At 47.4% G+C, this 20,923-nt stretch overlaps 1 protein-coding gene across 3 annotated transcripts in view; it reads right to left on the bottom strand.

Moving 5' to 3' along the window:
• Adamtsl3 (ADAMTS-like 3) overlaps nt 1-14,573 on the bottom strand; it is a 308,192-nt gene extending 293,619 nt beyond the window's left edge. For 2 of the 3 annotated variants that reach the window (XM_006229477.4, XM_017589168.3), the window contains exons 1-2: nt 14,358-14,568; nt 12,979-13,080 (exon numbers count right to left, since the gene is read on the bottom strand). In XM_006229477.4, the coding sequence (XP_006229539.1) occupies nt 12,979-13,080; nt 14,358-14,360 (105 nt within the window). In that variant the 5' untranslated portion in view covers nt 14,361-14,568. Of the gene's footprint in view, nt 1-12,978; nt 13,081-14,357 lie in introns of all 3 variants that reach the window. The other variant, NM_001107533.2, reaches the window with a different exon arrangement.
• Nucleotides 14,574-20,923: the final 6,350 nt, after the last annotated feature.

The raw sequence follows: 20,923 nt of genomic DNA, 5'->3' as shown, positions 1-20,923 counted from the left end.
TGTATTCTGGCTGTGTCTCTCGGGAGAGATCTACATCCGGCTCCTGTCGGCCTGCACTTCTTTGCTTCATCTATCTTGTCTAATTGGATGGCTGTATATGTATGGGCCATATGTGGGGCAGGCTCTGAATGGGTGTTCCTTCTGTCTCTGTTTTAATCTTTGCCTCTCTATTCCCTGCCAAGGGTATTCTTGTCCCCCTTTTAAAGAAGGAGTGAAGCATTCACATTTTGATCATCCGTCTTGAGTTTCATTTGTTCTAGGCATCTAGGGTAATTCAAGCATTTGGGCTAATAGCCACTTATCAATGAGTGCATACCATGTGTGTTTTTCTGTGATTGGGTTACCTCACTCAGGATGATATTTTCCAGTTCCAACCATTTGCCTATGAATTTCATAAAGTCGTTGTTTTTGATAGCTGAGTAATATTCCATTGTGTAGATGTACCACATTTTCTGTATCCATTCCTCTGTTGAAGGGCATCTGGGTTCTTTCCAGCTTCTGGCTATTATAAATAAGGCTACGATGAACATAGTGGAGCACATGTCTTTTTTATATGTTGGGGCATCTTTTGGGTATATGCCCAAGAGAGGTATAGCTGGATCCTCAGCAGTTCAATGTCCAATTTTCTGAGGAACCTCCAGACTGATTTCCAGAATGGTTGTACCAGTCTGCAACCCCACCAACAATGGAGGAGTGTTCCTCTTTCTCACAGTACCATCCCTCCCTTCTCTGGTATAGAGAACTCTAGCATGTATTGGTCTCTCTTTCATAGATCACAGATTCAGAAGCTCCATTGCATAGCACAGTTTGAAATACACTTCTCTGTGAGCCGCATCAGCCCTTGGAAATTCACACCCTAGAAGGAGAGACATAGCTAAGTGGGTATAGCTAGGGCCCTAAGTTTGAACCCCTGGAGCTCAGGCAAAAGCGAGTGCATTAGCACATGTCTGTAATTCGAGAACCCCTACAGCAGGGTAGGAGGTAGGAAAAAAGAATGGTTCCAGAAGATCTCTGGCCAGCCAGCCTGAAGAAAACAGAGAACAGCAAAGAGACCCTGCTTCACACAGGGTAGAAGGTGAAGACTGTGTGGGAAGTCCTCCTCTAAGACCCACACGTTCATTGTAAGACATGACACCAACTGCATGCACAAATCGTACACCCAGCATACATACACATACATCAAACACATGCAAAACGACAAAATTCTTCCTACTCTGATGACTACAGCAGCCAATTCCGTTTGGATTTGAGAATGACAGAGATGAAAATGTCCACACCATGCCACAGCTCTAAGAGCATGATTGTAGGGCTCCCCAAGCTACAAATGGAGAATCTGATCATGAGAAAAGATTCTCAGGAGTAAAGATGTCTAATAGTCAGTTACTAGAACAGTGACAGAACAATCCAGAGACAAGATCAGCAGAGGGAGAAAATGAAATTCAGTCTTTCCTAACAGCTAGGCCTGTCATTCCTCTTAACAGAGCGCTGTCTTTATAAAAATAACCATGCCAGCAAATGGTGGAGCTCAGCTCCCAAGATCAATAGGAGACAAGAAAGTAGAAGATAGATCCCTCCTCAGTGTGTGAGTGCACAGAGGGAGGGAAGGAAGGAGGGAGAGAAAAGGGAGGAGGGAAGAAGGGAGAGAGGGAGAGAAAGAGGGAGGGAGGGCACACTGAAGAAATAGTGAGGAGAAATCCATCTTCTCTAATTCAGGAATGTAACTAGTCGACCAATACAATAATTTATTAAAAAGTTAAATTTCCAATACCTTAAGTGTACAAATGAAATTAAGCCTCTTGATAATTTAACATCAAGGCCATATTATCAAAAGAGGAAATAAATCAAAAACCCACAGCAAGATAACTTAATTGTTTTGAAAAATTAGGAAATATTCTCCTTTCCTCTGTGCTGTCAGCTGTTTAATTTCTGGACAATGAAAGTCTGTAGGACACAAAAGCTGCCCAACTTGATCTGTGAGGTGCAAGAAATCCCAAGTAAATTAAAAACTATGAAAAAATAGTTCGTTCTATTAAAAAGGCTGCAGAGATGGCTCAGTGGTTAAGAGCGTTGCTGCTCTTTCGGAGGGTCAGGTCCCAGCACCCACATTGAGAGAACCATAACTGGACTGTACCTTCAGTCCCAGGGGCTCTGACACTGCCATCTGGCCTCTGTGAGCACCCGTAACGCATGTGCATGCACACATAGAAAGCAAATTAATAATAATCATCATATCATTTTATATTTTAGATTAATTTAATTTATCGTAATTTATATTGATTTGATAGTAATAATTATAATTGTTATTAATATTTATAATTATTGGTGATTGATGATTTATTATTATTATTATTATTATTACTGTTAAGTAGTTGTCAAAGACAACTTCCCCCAAAACACTCTGCTTCTTTTACTTCATTGGCGTGTTCTTTCTGACTTTTGAGGAGCAGGTTGTTTCTCTGGTTCATTGTTTGATTCTTGCTTGTTTTGCTTTTGTTTCTTCTGCTCTTAAGCCGACCATAAATGAGAGGAACTGATGAAGCCTGAAGCCCTGCTCATTTTACGAGATTAGTAAAGCCTGAAGGCTGCCATGTGAGTGGATATCTCTTATGGATTCATACATGGCAATTTCCAATAAAATATTTTCAAACCAAATCCAGCTGAACATTAAACCCACAAGACCCCATGGCCAAGCACAGCTAACGCCTGGAACACAGAAATGTTTTAAAACCTACTAATATGATTCTAAGTTTAAAACGACAACAAAAAGGGTGTGATTCTCAAAACCTTGAGGAACTCTGCTGAGCAGGCATGCTGGGAATTCCAGCTTCACAAAGCCACTGCCGGCGACAGGTGGTTCTCTTACAACTAAGAGGTGCCCTGTCAAAATCAGGAGTTGTCCTAGAATCTCTCTACCAGCTGTTGATTGCAACACAAACATGTGTAAGCACAGGACAGTGTCAATTAATGAGCAGAGCCTGAACAGAGCCCAAGTGCAACCTCGAGATTAACTGGTCAGGGCTCAATCAACCTTTTTTTTTTCATTAAATCATTTGGACCGGAATCAAATAGAATCAAAAAGAACAATAAATATCATGGTAAATCACTTATAAAAATGGTAGGCTTTTTTCTGAAACATTACGAGTAATACGAAAATGTTTTGTGTAGTGCTGAGGTCTAAGGCATTGCCTTCCCATGGGTGATGATAGTGAACAGCCCAAGTGAACTGCACATTGGTTTTAAGATCAGCACTGGGCTCACATGTGAGACAGGAGAAAGAAAGCTCCCACCATTCTTGTATGGAAATCTGTCTCGTGAAATAAAGCTAAGGTGGATCACAAAGTGAGCCCTGCCTATAACCCTTGTCTACTCTTTCCAAACCCGGCAGTAATTTCTGATAGTCTTGAAAACGTAGTGATTAAATGATGCTCCCTAGCTGGGCAGTGTTGGCAGACACCTTTCTTTAATCCCAGCACTCAGGAGGCAGAGGAGGGTGGATCTTTGTAAGTTTGAGGCCAGCCTGGTTTACAAAGTGAGTTCAAAGACGTTCATGACTACACAGAGAAAGCCTGGATGCTCCCCAGAGCTCAGTGAAAAGCCCACCCTGCCACAAGAATGATATTAGACTATCATCAGAAATATCTAATATGCACTTCTTCCCTTTGCCTCAGACACAGTCCCTCAGAGAGGAGCATGCTGAATCAAGCTAGATCACGTGACCAGCTCTGAGCTGGAGGAAGGTGCCCTGGTTAGCTTTGGTTGTAGTTTGACACATCTGGGAGGAGAGAACCTCAACTGAGGAACCATCTATAGCCAGTTGGCCTGTGGCCATGTCTCTGAGCCAGTTTCTTGATTGCTAATTGAGGTAGAAGGAGCCCGCCTACTGTCAGGAGGCACCATCCTGGTCAGGTAGGCCTGCATTCTACAAGAAAGGCAGCTGAGCCAGCCAGTAATCAGTGTTCTATGGTCTCTGCTTCAGGCTCCAGCCTTGTCTTCCTCGTTGATGAACGACTATTACCTGGAAGTGTAAAACAAAATGAACTCTTTCACACCCAAGGTGCTTTTTTGTCAGTGTTTTACCATAGCTACATAAAGCCAACTATGACAGTAGGTGAGGGCACTTTCCTAGTCCCACCTTTCCTTCCAGTTAAGTGACATCAGCAGAAATGGCATCTGTACAAGCCTGACAGACCTACGTGTGTCCGGTCATCACCAAGAAATGAAAGTTCTCTAGTTAGCATCATGGTCCAAAGAGGAGTAATAAATGAAGAAAATCTCCATTAGAAGGTGAAGGAAGAGGAAGAGGACGGGAAGGAAGGGGAGGAGAGGAGGAAAAGGAGAAGGAAAAGGAGGAGAACGAGGAGAAGGAGGAGCAGGAAGAGGAAGAGGAGGAGGAGGAAAAGGAGGAGGAAGGGGAAGAAAAGGAAGAAGAAGATCATCATTATTTGTCAGTATAGAACACTGGAAAAATCAATATGCACGGATGTTAAAAATAGAAAGAAACAGCATTATGATTTGTGTATGAAACATCCCCAAGGCTCATGTGCTCAAGCTTTGGTTGCCAGACAGTGGTGGTGGAGCTTGCTGAAAGTGATTGAATCCTATGGTCTCTGAGTGCAACACAGGGTTAATTTATCAGTAGATCTGTGATTTGGTGTCACTATTGGGAGTTAACGAATCTTTAGGAGGTGGAGCCTAAAGGAAGGAAGTAGGTCCCTGGGGATGGGGACATGTCCTGGAATCATATATCTTGTTTATCCCACCCCACCCAGTTTCCTGGTCACCATGAGGTGAGCAGCTTCCTTGCCACATAGTCCCACCACAGTGGAAATCCTGCCTCACTAAAGGCCCAAAACAATGGCGCTATCTGACCTTGAATTGAAGGCTCTGAAATGGAAACCATGAGCCAGTATAAACTGCCCCTCTTTTCAGTTGAATTTCTTTCTCCCCATTCACATTTTCCCCTCACTTTCAGCAAAAAGAGACCTAAAAGCAGCCCCTAAGCTAACCTATTGTGAAAAGGCGACTCTCCCTCCCACCATGTCTCTTTCATTCATTCTAGCGTCCAGCAGGATCCCTCAGCGGCAGGCTATAATATGCGCCTGGCCAAAAGATACCACACAAGGTCTCCCCTCCCCGTCCATGAACTTTGTCAATGTTTTGGCTTCAGTCTGGAGCCTCTCTGAAGCTTTTCTTCCAAAAACCACTCTGGGTGCCCAATTTTACCAATAACTGAAAGACCTGGATCCATCAAATGCACATGAAGGAAGGGGCTTCCTTGCCACAGTAGGACTAAGCATGCTACGAAGGCGCCACCACTTCTATGTATGTGCTAGCACAGAAGGAGGCTGGGAGTTTAAATAAATTGCACAAATTCTGAAATACTTCAATATTTAAAAAGAAAATAAGACCAGAAGACAGCTTGGGTGTGCATGCATTTCCTTTCAAGGAGATTCTTGGAGCAGGCTGCTTAAAATTTTCAGTGTTGGTACATCAACCCACATATAAAAATAGAACACGAGTGACAAAATTGGGCAATTATTTGCAATGCATCAGAAACAAAGAGTTAATGTTCTTTGTTCATTAAGAGTACCTACAAGTTGACAAGAAATCCAAAACAGAAAAAGAGAGCATGGGGATTAAAATTTATTTTTCTACTTCTAATGTCTGTGTGTGTGATGAATATAAGTCTGTATGGGTGTAGGTGCGTGTAGGTAGACAGTATCATCTCCCTCAGTCATTCTTCACCTTAATTTTTGAGATGGAGTCTCTCACCAATCCTGGAATCCACCAAATGGGCAAGACTAGCTGAACAGGAACTTCAGGGATCTCTGTGTCTCTGCTCATCCTCCTCAATGCTGTGCTCCTCAGTGCTGTGCTCCTCAGTGCTGTGCTCCTCGATGCTGTGCTCCTCAGTGCTGTGCTCCTCAGTGCTGTGCTCCTCAGTGCTGTGTTCCTTGATTCTGTGCTCCTCAGTGCTGTGCTCCCCAATTCTGTGCTCCTCAGTGCTGTGCTCCTTGATGCTGTGCTCCTCAGTGCTGTGCTCCTTGATGCTGTGCTCCTCAGTGCTGTGCTCCTCAATGCTGTGCTCCTCAGTGCTGTGCTCCTTGATGCTGTGCTCCTCAATGCTGTGCTCCTCAGTGCTGTGCTCCTCAGTGCTGTGCTCCTCAGTGCTGTGCTCCTCAGTGCTGTGCTCCTCAGTGCTGTGCTCCTCAGTGCTGTGCTCCTCGATGCTGTGCTCCTCAGTGCTGTGCTCCTCGATGCTGTGCTCCTCAGTGCTGTGCTCCTCAGTGCTGTGCTCCTCAATGCTGTGCTCCTCAGTGCTGTGCTCCTCGATGCTGTGCTCCTCAGTGCTGTGCTCCTCGATGCTGTGCTCCTCGATGCTGTGCTCCTCAGTGCTGTGCTCCTCAGTGCTGTGCTCCTCGATGCTGTGCTCCTCGATGCTGTGCTCCTCGATGCTGTGCTCCTCAGTGCTGTGCTCCTCGATGCTGTGCTCCTCGATGCTGTGCTCCTCAGTGCTGTGCTCCTCAGTGCTGTGCTCCTCGATGCTGTGCTCCTCGATGCTGTGCTCCTCGATGCTGTGCTCCTCGATGCTATGCTCCTCAGTGCTGTGCTCCTCAGTGCTGTGCTCCTCAGTGCTGTGCTCCTCAGTGCTGTGCTCCTCAATGCTGTGCTCCTCAGTGCTGTGCTCCTCAGTGCTGTGCTCCTCAATGCTGTGCTCCTCAGTGCTATGCTCCTCAGTGCTGTGCTCCTCAGTGCTGTGCTCCTCGGTGTTGTGCTCCTCAATGCTGTGCTCCTCAATGCTGTGCTCCTCAGTGCTATGCTCCTCAGTGCTGTGCTCCTCAGTGTTGTGCTCCTCAATGCTGTGCTCCTCAGTGCTGTGCTCCTCAGTGCTGTGCTCCTCAGTGCTGTGCTCCTCAGTGCTGTGTTCCTAAGTTATGTGCAACTCTGCATTCATCCTTATTTATATGTGAGAGCTGGGAACCTGAACTCAGGTCTTCTGCCATTTATCCATTGAGACATCTCCCTGGTCCCCCACTGCTAATGTATTAGGGATAAAATACATAAAAGCAGTAATTCAGATAATCTAAAAGTAGCTATCTTGCTAACCCAAGCATAGGGACTCATGCCTGTAACCTCAGCACTTGGGAAGCTGAAAAAAAGAAGATAGAGCCATGCTCAAGACCAGTCTGCACTACACAGAAAATTCAAAGCTAGCCTGGAAACTTTGGGGAAGGCAATTTGAAAATACAAATTAAAACCCTTACATTTTAACATAGACTTGATCCTAAAATGATGTCCAACCAAGAACATTTTCCAGTCAAGTAATCACACGAAGATGGATTCTCAGGCATAGTCACAGAAGACCTTTGTTGTAGGAAAGAGAGCCTGAGAGGCTGTCTAATGATCAACATCGGAAAACTAATTATTGAAGTCTGATACATTCAAAAGATGCAATGTTATAAATACAATAAACATTATTTATAGTCAAATACTCCTCACATTGTTTAAAACTTTTTAAACTATCAAAGTGAGTACCATGTCCTCTTCTGTGTGTTTAAGAGTATGTGTATGTATACATGTGTGTATGTGTGTGTATGTGTGTGTATGTATGCATGTGTGTGTATGTATGCATGTGTGTATGTATTCATGTGTGTGTATGTGTGTGTATGTATGCATGTGTGTATGTATTCATGTGTGTGTGTATGTATGTGTGTGTGTATGTATGCATGTGTGTATGTATTCATGTGTATGTGTGTGTATGTATTCATGTGTGTGTGTATGTATGTGTGTGTATGTATGCATGTGTGTGTGTGTGTGTTTGTGAACACATGTTCATGCATGTGGAAGCCAGAGGCCAACCTGGAGTATTGTTACTCAGGCACTGTTCACACTCCTACTTTTTTTTAAGGGTCTATCATTGGCCAAGGACTGGTCAAATAGTCTAGGCTGGCAGCAAATCCTCTGCCCCAGTGCCGGGATTACAGGCATATGCCATCATGTCTGACAATTTTATGTGGGTTCTGAAGGCTGAACTCAGACCCTCATGCTTGCTGTGTTTATCAGTTTGCCAACTAAGCCATGTCGCCAGTCCGTTATTACTTCTTTAAATAAACATGCATGCTAATATTTCAAGGTCAGAACCGGGTCCCGGGACTCCTAAGAGGTTGGAAGGACTCAGGATGACACTGTTTAGCTTAGCCTTTGTCCTTTCCTGGGCTTCTCACGCTTCCTTACTGAGTTCTGCCACTGTTGTTTCTAACTCAGAAATGCACGAAGGTAAACTCAAAGGAGAGGACTTCACTAAATTGTAAATTACTTTTATTGTTATGATAGCTAGGCTTCCTGATTGAAAAAGTACTTTCAGAGGAAAATTCTATTAAGTGTCTAAATGGATGTGTGGAGAGCAAATGGGTTTCTGCGAATTTGGCCACAATAATTTGTAGCATGTATTGGCTGAAGCTCTTCGGCACTGACAAATCCCAGGGAGTGATTGCATAAAATGCTTGGAGGGAATTGCTTTATGCTGTTTATGGGAATTAGCATCTTTGTAAAGATAAAGTAAGGGGGTCACAATCGCAAACCCTGCAATGTGGCCTCCAGGATGCCCGGCCTGCGCCCGTAGACCGTTAGTGATGCAGTGGGGATGCAGTGTAGGAAAGCCACTGCTGTGAAACAATTGGTAAAACGTGGCTTTCTTCTTCCCCTGTATTGTTAATCTCGCCTTCTCTCGGAAGCATCCTCTGTAGACTCAGATATGCTGGCGTGCAGTTCGTGGAGAAAATCTTCTTGTCATTTCACTTAGTCTCCCAAAATCTACACACATTCCTTCTCAGTGTCTCAACTTTCTTCGATCCCCAAAAGCCCCTCCAACTCGTTCCTTCAAAGTGATTCAAACGTTTCCCAAGGTCAAGGTGAAACTATCAAATTCTTGCCCTAAGCCTAATTGAAAACCTGAAGGAGTTTACAATTTTTGTATTTTTTTCTCACTTCCACCTAAACTCTTATCAAGCTCTGTCCCCCTCTAAGTGGGTTCTCAGGGAGCCCTGCCTTCACTGAATCTTGGTCACAGTTAGCCTCCCACTGCTTCTGCAATTCAGGACTCACCATTACCGGGAGGGGGAGAGGTGAGCAGCTTCCCAAGCATCATCTGCCCCAGTGAGGTCCCAGCAGGCCACAGTTCTGACAATGCTTCCTGCCACCTCGTCTAGTCTCCAGAGACTCTGTGCTGCCTACAAAGAGCTCTCAGCGTGTTCTTCAGGCTCCTCCCCACAGCAGCCACAGAAGACTGTCCCTGCTCATCTTCACCTCCTAATGCTTCCTGCCCGGTTTCAAATGCCTGGCATCCGTGGAAGTCCAGAGGAGGAAACAGATTTGAGAAGCATTGCTGAGCTGGCAACTCATGACAAAGTGGGTACAGAAGAGACATTTGAATATCCCTGGATCAGTGGCTAGTCAACAGTGAATCAAGATGGGAGAGAAGGAATATGAACATTCTGAGCAGACAGCTCGGTGAGCGAAGTGCTTTCTGCACAATCGTGATCTGCCTTCAGGTCCTTAGCACCATGAAGAAAGCTGCTCATGGTAGTATGTGCTTATAACCCCATTCCTGAGGGCCTGGAGATAGGAGGAGCCCTGGCCAGTCGGCCTAGCCAATCAGCAAACTCCAGATACAGTAGGAGACCCTATCTCAGAAAATAAGGTGTATAGTAGTTAAGACACAACCTCTGGAAGTGCATGTGAACACACACACACACATGCACACACACAAACACTTACATGCACACACACACATGCACACACATAAACACATGCACACACACACACATACACACACATACACAAACACATACACACAAACATAAGCATACATATATATATACGCCTATATAAACACACACATGCACATACACACAAACACATGCGCACACAAACACACACACACATAGCACTTACAGAGAGAGAAGGAAGAGAGGGAGATCAAGAGAAAGAATCAAAACAAAGCATAGATGTGTGTATATATACATGAATATATAGTTTTATTAATTAGAAATCTTAAATGAGATTTGTGAACTAAAATCCAGGTTCACCAGGGCCAGTTATACTTCTGAAGACTCCATGGGAGAAATCTTTCCTTGTCTCCCATCTTCCAGAGGTTTCTGGCATCCCTCATCTCCTGGCTATCCCTCTGCCTCCGCTTCATCCTGAGTCCCACTTCTGAGAAGCGCTGGGATACTCTCCCAACCTCATCATCTTCACTTACATGGCAAAGCGTCACATAAGGAGCATTGATGGCTCTAGGGGTTAGGATGTGGACATATTTGGGAGCCATTACTCAGCCTTCCATGCTTTCCAGAGGCTTCTATACCTTAGATACAGTGGCTCTTTCAATATCACAATGATCAAAACAGTAGAAGCTTGGAGGGGTAGGGGAACAACTAGTCTTCACTAGGAAAACCAGATCCTAAGGAAAAACCCGAAGCAACAGCAAGCTTCCAGGGCCCAACAGGCAAGAAGGGAGGCCTTTCCCACGGACTGAGTGGGAGGAGCCTTCAGCTTCACCACGTCAAGCCCTGTGCTTGTCACAAAAGCTTGTAACCAGAAATGATAAGAGTTTACACTTTATGTTATTTAATAGTAAGAATCTCATCTTATTAATTAATTAGAATTCCCCAGACTTCTTAAAGCTCACCCTACACATCTTGTAGCCTATTAGGAGGTAAGGGGAACAAGACTGAAGGACACCTTGAGCCCAGTCCCAACAATAAAATCGTAAGACTGATGGAAAACTTCTTACAAAACTCAAATGAGCCTGGGGAAAATACCAGAGACAGTCCTGTCCACGTCTGCAAGAACCTGCTTTCAGAAGATCGTCCCTACCTAGAATCAGTGCCATCTCCCCTCGGCTCATGTTTCTTGAGCGCCCCCTACAGTTCCATAGCAGAATATGCAGGCACAATGCTAACCAACCCTTCAGCAAACAGAAGCAATAGAGTTGACATTCGTTGCCCACATCCCTGCCTTGCTTCACCTTTTTCCACTTCACAGTGCATTGCCTCTTGCAAACAACGCCACGAAGCGGGCACGATTCTGAGTCCCTCTCTACAAGTTCAGAAATAGATGTAATGTGCAGTTGTGTGACTCAGCCATACACAGGGCCGTGCTGCTGCTATCCCAGCAGTGGGTGGCACGGATGACTGAGACCGTTATCCTAATGCATGGAAACTACTCCACCACAGACACACAGATATGGAAAAATCCAAAGAGGTCAGTGAGTGATTCAACCTGGGCAAATGCCCTCTTGGGACATACTCAAACCACACAAAGGTGGTACAGAGGGGAGAAGGCGGTGGGAAATACTCTGCCTTGAAGACTCAGCCCCATGCTGTCGAGAGAAACCCTAAATGACATTCCCCAATCGTAACCGTTTTAAAGACATATTTTATTTTAAATTGTGTGTACTTCTCTCTGTGTGTATAGAGTACAACTGCAGCTACCCAAGGACACCAGAAGGCATCAGATCCTCAGGAGCTGGCTGTTACCCCAGGTGCAGGGAACTGAACTCAGTTCTCCGCAGGGGCAGCAGCTGTTCTTAACCACTAAACTGCTTTCTCCCCATCCTCTTAGCTTCTCTTCTAACAAAATATAACCACTAAAATGTGGTCACAGAGGAATACTGTAAAACAGGATAAAGGGTGATGTCCCTCACTAATGAGTTGTGTGTGAGCCACAAAACCGATGGGGTACTGAAAAGGACTTAAAGGCAGTAAATCCAAAAGACTACGGCACGAGGAACACTCCACCCCCACTTCATTTACCCAGGGTCTAGATTTTCATCCATGCCTGCATGCTTGTTTAACAGGCTTAAGCCTTTAAGTACTAGGCTGTGTTCTAAGACTGTGACGGTGCACAGACCACAGCCAGAAGTGAAATCCTCCGGGAAGTGTTGTCTTGTTCTAAGTCACATAAGACGTTACCTGGATTAGCAGCCACCCTCAAGACACGGTATTAACTGAAATGTTCCCTGCATGTTTAGGTCAGGGCCCACACACTTCTTGGCTGAATCCAACTGCAGACCTATCTGTCTGGATCTCACATTGTTATAAACCAAAGGCTGTGGGGGAAACCTGGGCATCCCAGCTATCTTGAAATATAAGAAGACCCAGAAATCCCGGACTTGCATTCCCATTTAGCAATGGCAAACTGGAGTCGAGCAGGGACTGTTCTTAGAGGAGGGAAATCCAGTGTCTACCTTGTTGCCTTCTGTACCATTCCCCGTCGTCTCCTTGGCAAAGCCAGCAAACTCCGTTGAGTTTGACCAGTAGACAAACAAGAATATAATCTATGAGCCCAGCTTCTCAGATTGGTTGGGAAAGACAAGAGTCTAGACAAGTGGTTCTCAGCTTATGGGTTGTGACCCCTATGGGGACCAACGGACCCTTTCACATGGGTCTCCTAAGGCCATCAGGAAACACAGGTATATATATTATGATTCATAACAGTAGCAAACTTATATGGGAGGGGGGTCTCCACAACAGGAGGAAGAGTATTAAAGGGTCACAGCATTAAGACAACTGAGAACCACTGCTCTAGAGAGAGAACCACACAATAGTGGGGTGTGCTGACAGTGATTGCAGAACACTTATTTAGTGGCTAAGCTAGTGTGGAAATCAGACTTTTCCTGACCTCTAACATGTAGCTTCTCCTGGACAGCCACTTTAGTCAGGAAAGACAAGATCTACCCAAACCCCCAAGTCACCAGCGGTTAACAGGTCCACACAGTATCAAGTCCCTGCTCTAGATCCAGAGAGAACCCCAGACCTTTGAGCTATCCCTACAGAGAAGCTGGCCAGAATGCCATCTGTATAAGATTCTCCAGTGCAGCATTAATACTGATCCTACAACATCTTACATGGGCTAGAATAATATTCCTATGCAGACACAGGTACGCCCCGTGTCCTCGGTGTCCCATTCTATTACCTGCAGGAGACCAGAGACTGTAAAGATCATTCGTGTCAGCAGCCACCAGGATCCTGTCCAGAAAGCCATGGGGTCCAATATTCTAGGAGTCTCCCTCACAGCCTACAAAAGAAAAGACAAAAAGAAAATGCCTAGTTTGCAACTAGCTCTGGCTCCAGAGGCAGAATCTGTGAGCTAAGGAACCAATCGGAGGGCAGGGACCCTGAAGCCCGAGCAGTGTCTTGGAAACATTTGTGTTGGCCCAGGATGGGATTGTCTGTTGCAGAATGGAGCCGATATGGATGGAGCTCCCTTTAGGATGAGTCCACCAAGACCAAGGAGGAGGGCAGAGACTGCCTCCAACCAGCAACTCATACCTCCAGTGCTCCAGCAGTAGGGACACCCCTACTGGCCTGTTTGTCAGTACTAGGGTGTAGCTTTTGGCATTCTTCTCAGGGATGGGGGGTAGGGAAATCAGCCTAAAGCCAAGGGTTAGGGCACCTGCCAGCTTCGAGTCCTTGGAAGGCAAAAATTAGTCTAAAACCAACTAAACCAGACCAGAGAGGGAAGAACCCTGCCTAAGGGCACACAGCAAAGCAGAGTCTAGGACTGGAACGCAGATCGGATAGTTAGAGGAATTTCTCACTAGATGATAGAATGCCCTCTGCTTCCAGACCTGCCTTTAAGGGAGCTCCGGGGGTGACAGTCCTGCCCAGTGTAATCTCTTAAAGGTGAGGAAGAGCTAAGACCAGGAAGGCGACAAGGACCTTTTTCCCCAATGCATTTTCCTGTCAGTTTACAGGGAACTCAGTTTGAGTGGAGACTGGAAAAGCCGAGGTCACACTCGACTCCCGCTTCGCCTCGCGGGCGCCTTGGCGGTGTCGGTGTCCGGGGGCGGGTCGGTGGCTTCTCTCCATCTGGAGAAAGCATTAAGGCCTGGCTTAATGCGATCCGCAAATGTGCTGCTGTTTCCGACCTGAGGCGGCGACTCTGGGACGAAGGGAGGCGGCCAGGGCTGGGCCCCAGGACCACGCGCCCCTCTCTGCTGGCTTGCACACTTCAGCGCCCGCCACCCTCACGCCTCCTTTCCCTGGCGTGCGTCTCTACTCGTTTCTATGCGCTCCAGGCGTGCGAGCCTCAGTAGCCAAACCTCCGGACCTTCGAACACTCCAAGCTATCATCAGCCCGCAGTCTGCTGACCCCGCAAGGTATCCCCCATCATCCAGAGCACCCCTCACTCGCAGAGGAAGGGGGAAGGTTCTGCCCAACATTCCGGGATCCTATAGCGTGCGCCTGCACGCAGCTAAGCCCGGTAGGGCAGTGCTCAGGTTGTGAAGCCCTGTGATCAGCGTTAAGACCCTACTTGCAAGTGGCGTTCCCATCAACTTGCCTAGCCTTACCATCCTCGGAGAGACTGGTCCCTGGATCCTCCGCCGGTGTCCCCAACCTGGCGTCGCCGCAGCGTCTGTCAGTGCAACGGGGATGTGCGCTGTAAGACAGTGAGGAGCAGCACCTACTCGGCGACACCTCGTGCGGAGAGCGGGATCCCGACAGTCCCCGACGCCGGCCTCCAGCCCGCGCCGCCGCCAAAGTTAAATGGGGCTGGGACGCGGCCGCCCCGCCTGTCCCGCCCCTCCGGGCGCGCGGAGCGCAGCGCTGGCCCCGACCCAGGGGCGGAGGGCGCGCGCCGCCACCTGCGCCGCCCGTCCCGCAAGTGCGCGCCGCGTCCGGGGGACCGTCCGTTCCTCCCTCCTTGCGTCCTCTGCCGGAACTCCGGGACGCTAAGAACACGGGCACAAGCGAGCAACCGGGCCGCAGCCGAGCGGCTCGGAGCGCTCGGGGCCGCCGCGGCCACGGCGAGACTCCGCTGGAACGCTTCTCCGCCCGCTTCCTGGAAGCCACTCCTCGCCCTGGGCCTGCAGCCAGGCCTGGTGCCAGGAGCCCCGGCTGCCGCCGCTGCCGGCAGAGCGCTGGGGAGACGGCCGCTGTGCCGCGGGCTAGCCCGGCCAGCCAGACCAGTACGAGGATGCCATCTCCTCCCAGCGCCACCGCCCGGCCCCGGGGACCTCCGCTGCAAAGTAGTACCCGACAGAGACTGCCAGCCTCGCTGGCTCCCGCTGACATCCTTAGGGACTCGACCAACACCCATTCAGACAGCCTTTGCGGTCCTGGTACTTTTGGGGGCCGTGGGTGACCCCAGCAAAGGAATCTAAACCTGATACCTGAAGTTTCTGGTAGGAAACAGGTTTGGGTTACACAGAACTCTGAACCTATCAGGAAATTCCACACCCGGACTAAAGGTTTGGAAGGGAGGTGTCCCAGTCATGAATGGAGGCAGGGTTGAGGGTACCTTGAGCACTTCTGAAGAGAAGAAAAGTCAGGGAAGAGACATGGGGGCTTGGCTTCATCCCAGCAATGGGAGCCAAGGGCCAGGTGTTCCATTCAAGGTACCATTGTGTCTCCTGCCTTTGCTCCCTGAGTGATGACACTTTGCCAAGGGGTAGGTGCAGCCAGCCTTCCCAAGAGCAGTAGTTCCTAGAGTTATCTGAATTCCTCAGGGAATAGCTTTTCATGATGATCAGAGAGGCCGAGTCTGGAACTGGTACCTAAGTATCTATTTCTCTCCGGAGTCTGAAATATTTGCATCCAAAGTTGCTCTGTTGCCTGGTAGATGGCTGGTATATTCCAGATTCTATATGGCATTGCTAAGAGTTCCCTCTACATGTTTTCCCCACCTATTCTGTCCTTCCCCTGTCAGATGGCCTCCTCTGACCAGGAAAAGGGCCTCGAGACTGACCCTCCACTCCAGAGAGGGAAATGGCTAGAATCCTATGGAAAATGAGCAGGCGGTACATGGGAAGATATTCAGGAATAACCAAGAAAGGACAACAGCTAGACCATGACTGCAGACAACTGAGTCTCTCTGTCCTCCCTAATTTAGCTCTGGAAAGTGGGACAAATAATATGCATGTGGATATGGGGCTATTACTCTGATGGGGATTGTGAAGGATTAGGTTCCCAAGAGCCTCTGGTTATATTTTGACAGCCAGTTGGCACAGCGCCTTGTTTTGTATCCCTTTCCATGTAAAAGCACCTTGTCTAACACATGTTCGTTCATTTGCCCTGAGCTCCGGGCACCAGCACCTGTTACTTCTCCTAACAAGGGACTGCTCTCTAGCTGTTCACATCCACATCACAGCCTCTTGGCCGTTAGGGACACATAGCCAGCAATGCGTTCAAGGGTTGCCTAAAACAACGAAATCAACGACAAAATGCATAGAGGACATTTAGGATAACGGTTAACAGAATAAGAACTGAGCAGACCCAAGAAGACAGAGAGCACTGACTTGTGGGACCTTCGCAGTGAGTATGTGGACGAGTTGACTCCAAATTCGTGGGCCTTCAAATGACTTTGAAAGTGCAATGTGCTTTGATATGATGACAGGCAATGATTAAAAGGCAGAGCACTGCAGATGAGAAGGATCCATGGCGTGCATGTCTTTGTCAGTACATCAGGAGGGGAATAGCCATGTTAATATTTCAGAACATCTATAATACACCATGTAGTACTTTGAAGAGGAAAGGTGCCATACGGTCACGTTTGAATCCCTAGTCCCCAGTTGGCTCTTGGAGGATGAGGAAAGGTGGCAATGTTGGAAGAAGTGTGTCACTGGCCGGGGGGCTTTGAGGTTTTCAAAAACACAAAGGATCCCCTGTGGCTTTCTCCTCCTGCTGCCTGTGGATTCAGATGTAGAAGCTCTCAGCTGCTCCTCCAGCACCATGTCTGCCTGCATGCTGCCATGTTACCAACATGATGATAATGGGCTAACCCTCTGAACCTCTAAACCAGTCCACAATTCAATGCTTTCCTTTGTAAGGGTTGCCACGGTCATGGTCTCTCTTCACAGCAATTAAACAGGAACCAGGACACACCACCAGAATCTATTCTAGGCATTTAATAGGCATTGCTGATTCAGCCACCAGCATAGCTTATTGGATGGCCTGCTGGTTGACCTGACGTGGACCACTTAGAGGAGGAAAGATTTCTTTTGGCTCACAATTTCAAAAGTGTCAGTTTACTGCAGCAGGGCAGACATGGTAAATCAGAGAGCAGAGAAAGGGAAAACGACCTGAGACCAGCTAAAGAATCTTCAAAGTTACAGCTTCAGTGACCTACTGCCTCCAGGTAGACTCCACTTTCCAAAGTTTCTACCACCTACCAAAATAGCACCGTGGGCTAGGCAGCAAGCACCCGGTACACAAGGCTCCGGGGGGGCATTTCACATTCAAACTGTGACAAGTGTTCTTGTCTTCCTGTTTTACAAACGAGACACACGAGTAGAAAGATTTAAGCACCATATGTTCTCAGCAACTAGACTGGTGTCTCAAATCATTCACATTCTAAAACTAGCCTTATAGCAGCGTGGAATCAATTGGAAAACCCGCATGAATATTCAAGAAGAAATGGAGAATTCAAAGAACTATTGTGTTTGTGCCTTGGCAGCTGCATCAGCCTCAGCTCCCCGTGTGTGCACCAGAGGAAGGCTTTGAGGATGCCTCTGGAGTTGTGGACATTGCTGAGAAGTTTTAAGTGGCTCTGCTCTCAGGTATTAATGTCTCTGCAGAACTTCCTGTCTCATTTTCCTTTAGGCACTTTTGGTTCCCGAGCCAGCCTCCAAGGAATGCCTCACACTGTAAACAGGACCAGAACCGGGACTTTACTTCTTCAGGTTCCATCTAGAGTCAGGCTGTTCCGACAAAGAGCTAGCTGAAGGCGAGAAGTTAGGAAAGGAAATGCCACCCATTCTCTTACGGAAGGTCTGCTACTCTGGGAATTCTGGCACACTGATCATCTCATGTGGGTGTCTGAGGCGCTGTGAGTGAGAATGGTGGAGCACTATAGATGCTACCCATAGGCTATCTGTATCTGAGAGATGTCCTATGGGATGGTTAACCTTAATGGTCCCCTTGACTGGATTCGAAACCACCTAGGATAGTATCAAGCAAATGTCCGTCGTGTTATCTCCAAAGATGTTAAAATTCTGATAAGTCTGACCTCAAGAATGCACTAATCCATTGATAGATTCACAGCACAAAGGCATAATTGGGAGGTGTCGAAAGGTAGAAGGTGGACATACCTAAAGAAAATAGATTACAGTGGGGGTGGGGGAGTCCTTTGGAAGTTCTATCTTTCCCTCGGCCCTATCCCTGTATCCCCTTTTCTTCCTGGATGTTATGGTGTAACTTGGCTTGTTTTCTCACACCCTTTCCACCATGATGGAGTGACAGCTCTCAGACTATGAGTCAGAATAAATCTCCTCTACTCTTGTCCCTTTATCTGGACACAGCTACATAGAAGGAGCCACTGTGTCAGATTGCTGGGCTGGGCCATCCATTAGCTCTTTCTTACTCTGAGCAAGTGCAGATGGTACCTTCTTCCCTCAGTCACACTCTTCCCTGTCTGGTTTCACTTTCTCCCTTGGTCTGACCCAAGTGCTTAAGGAAGATGTTGTCAAAGGCATGGGACAGGGAGAAGGGAGCATGGGGAGGACAGAAATTAGGGAATCCTAAGAGAGTCTGGATGACCTGACCATTGTGTGACCTCCTCACCTGATCCACCATTAGATTCAAGGTCAGCCTTTTTCCTCTACCAGACTTCCTTCTCTTGAGAAGCCACACTACCTGGGGACAAGGGGATACATGCTGACTCCCCTGAGAGATCTGGGAAATCAAGTTCTGTTTCTTTCTAAGATGCACCTTCTTAGCTCCCTTGTCTCTGTCACCTGTCCCATGGTCTGCTTTTGCCTGCAGGAATTTCATACGTTCCTACTCCTCCTGTCTGGAAAAATTGTCGAATCTTTAGGAGCTATGGACATGAGCTATCTCACTGGAGGTGGGCAGGATGGTAACATCTCCCCTCTTCCCACACTTGCTTTGCTTCCTGCCTGCTGATAAGGTGTGAGCGGGCGGCTTCCTGCTCCTCCCACCATGCCATGCCTTCCCAGCCACTGTAGGGTCTATTCCCCTGGAATTGTAAGCCAAAATGAAGCTTTCTGAGTTTCTGTTGGTCATGGTGTTTTATCACAGTAACCGAAAAGTAACTGATTCAGAGTTATGTCAAGCTACAGTTAAACCTGGGTTGATGTGGAGATCCCAAGATGTTGAACACACTAGAATCTTGAGTCATTTATCAAATGAGAGCTACAAACAGGAAGTGGAAGCAGATAGAGTGAGGGGATTACAAGCAATAAAACTGGAGGGATGGATCCATCAAGACATTTAAAACCGAAGCCTCAGATACCAGCCATGGGGCCGCAGGGTTTGACCTGCTGGGTATGGGGCTTGTTCTGGTCTTTTCTTTTAGAATAGAAATTGCCATTGTATGTTGGAAGTGTGTGAGGCCTTTTCACTTTACAGAGGGTTAAGAGATTGCTTTGGATCTCAGAAGAGATTGAGACAGCGTTGAGATTATAAAAGACATTGGAACTTTTGGAATTATATTAAATGTATTAAGCATCATGAACTTGCCATGGGTCTGTGGGAGCCAAGGAGTGAAGTGCAGTAGTTTAAATGAGAAACGTTCCCCGTAGACTCTTATGTTTGAACACGTGGTCCCCAGGTGGGAGTACTGTTGGGGGTATTATAGGACTTCTAAGAGAGGCAGCCTTGCCAGAGGAAGTAGATCCCTGGCAGCTGGCTTTGAGCATCCATAACTTCACCCCAGCTGACTCTTATTCTCTGTCTCTGTCTCTCTGTCTTTGTCTCTCTTTTCCTCTTTGTCTCTGTCTCTCTGTCTCTCCCGTTCCCTCTCCCTCTTCCCCTCTCCTTTCCGTGTGCATGCAAGAGAGAGAGAGAGAGAGAGAGAGAGAGAGAGAGAGAGAGAGAGAGAGAGAGAGAGAGAAAGTGAGAAAGTGATAAGCCAGATTCCTGCTCCTGCAGCCATGCCTTCTCCACTATTATGGACTCTGACCCTCCGGAACAGTAGACTGAAATAAACTTCCTTCCTTAAGTTACTTTTGGTTGTGGGGTTCACCAAGCAGCAAACAATCTCTATGCTCTGAGGAGGGGCTCTGCAGGCTTCAGCACACCCTTACCTTTACCCTCTGCCTGCCCTCCAGCCTGAGGGAGTCCCTCTGGGGTCTGAAAGGCAAAAGTTCGAGATTCTGAGTCAACAGCTTAGGACTTAGACACTGCAGCACAGGAGATGAGATCATCAGAACCCTGTCTAGAAAGTGAGGGGGATGATGGCTGCCCTACCTGGACAGTTCCAAATCTTCAAGGTAGGACAAGGAAGGCTGGAACCCCATAATGTCACGTGAGGGATGAAACTAGACTTGGTAGCCCTTCCAATACCAGCAGATCCTGCAAGTCACACCCCAAAAGCGGGTTCCTGCTGCCTTCTGGGGCTAGAAAGGTGCTGGCCTGGTTCAAAGTGTAAGTAAGTACCTTGCACCTTGAAATTCCTGTGTGTATACAGCACAAGTCCTCAGAGGCTTTCTTGGGCTCTAGGAGGGGCCTGATCTTTGCCAGCTGCAGATTGTTTAATTCTGGGAACTCTGTTAACAGAACAAATGCCAGAGCCCCAAGAAGGACAGGGATGGGTGCTCCAAAAAGGCGGTGGCCACTGCTCCCCACTCTGCTCCTGGCTGCTGTTGTCACTGTTTGTCACATGATCATCGTGAGCAATGTGAGCAAAGAGATAAGAAGCTGGAGATCCCCTGACCATGAAGATTGGACTTGACCCAAGGAGCCAGATTCCCTAACCAGCAGGAAGTAGCCTATAGAGATCCTTGGCCCCTTTCCCCTCTAACTTTCTCTCTTCCACCTAGTGTGGGGGGGGGGGAGTTTAGGAAGGAATAAAGGTTTGAGGAAGATAGAGAAATAAGAACATTTTTAAAAGCTTTAAGAAATGTGTCTACCAGAGAGTGTATCCAAATTAACAAAATCAGAAATGAAAAGGGAGACA

Source organism: Rattus norvegicus, chromosome 1 (assembly GCF_036323735.1).
Source record: "Rattus norvegicus strain BN/NHsdMcwi chromosome 1, GRCr8, whole genome shotgun sequence".
Taxonomy (NCBI): Eukaryota; Metazoa; Chordata; class Mammalia; order Rodentia; family Muridae; genus Rattus; species Rattus norvegicus.
Note: the sequence above shows the minus strand (reverse complement) of the source record. Positions and strands in the feature narration are given on the sequence as shown.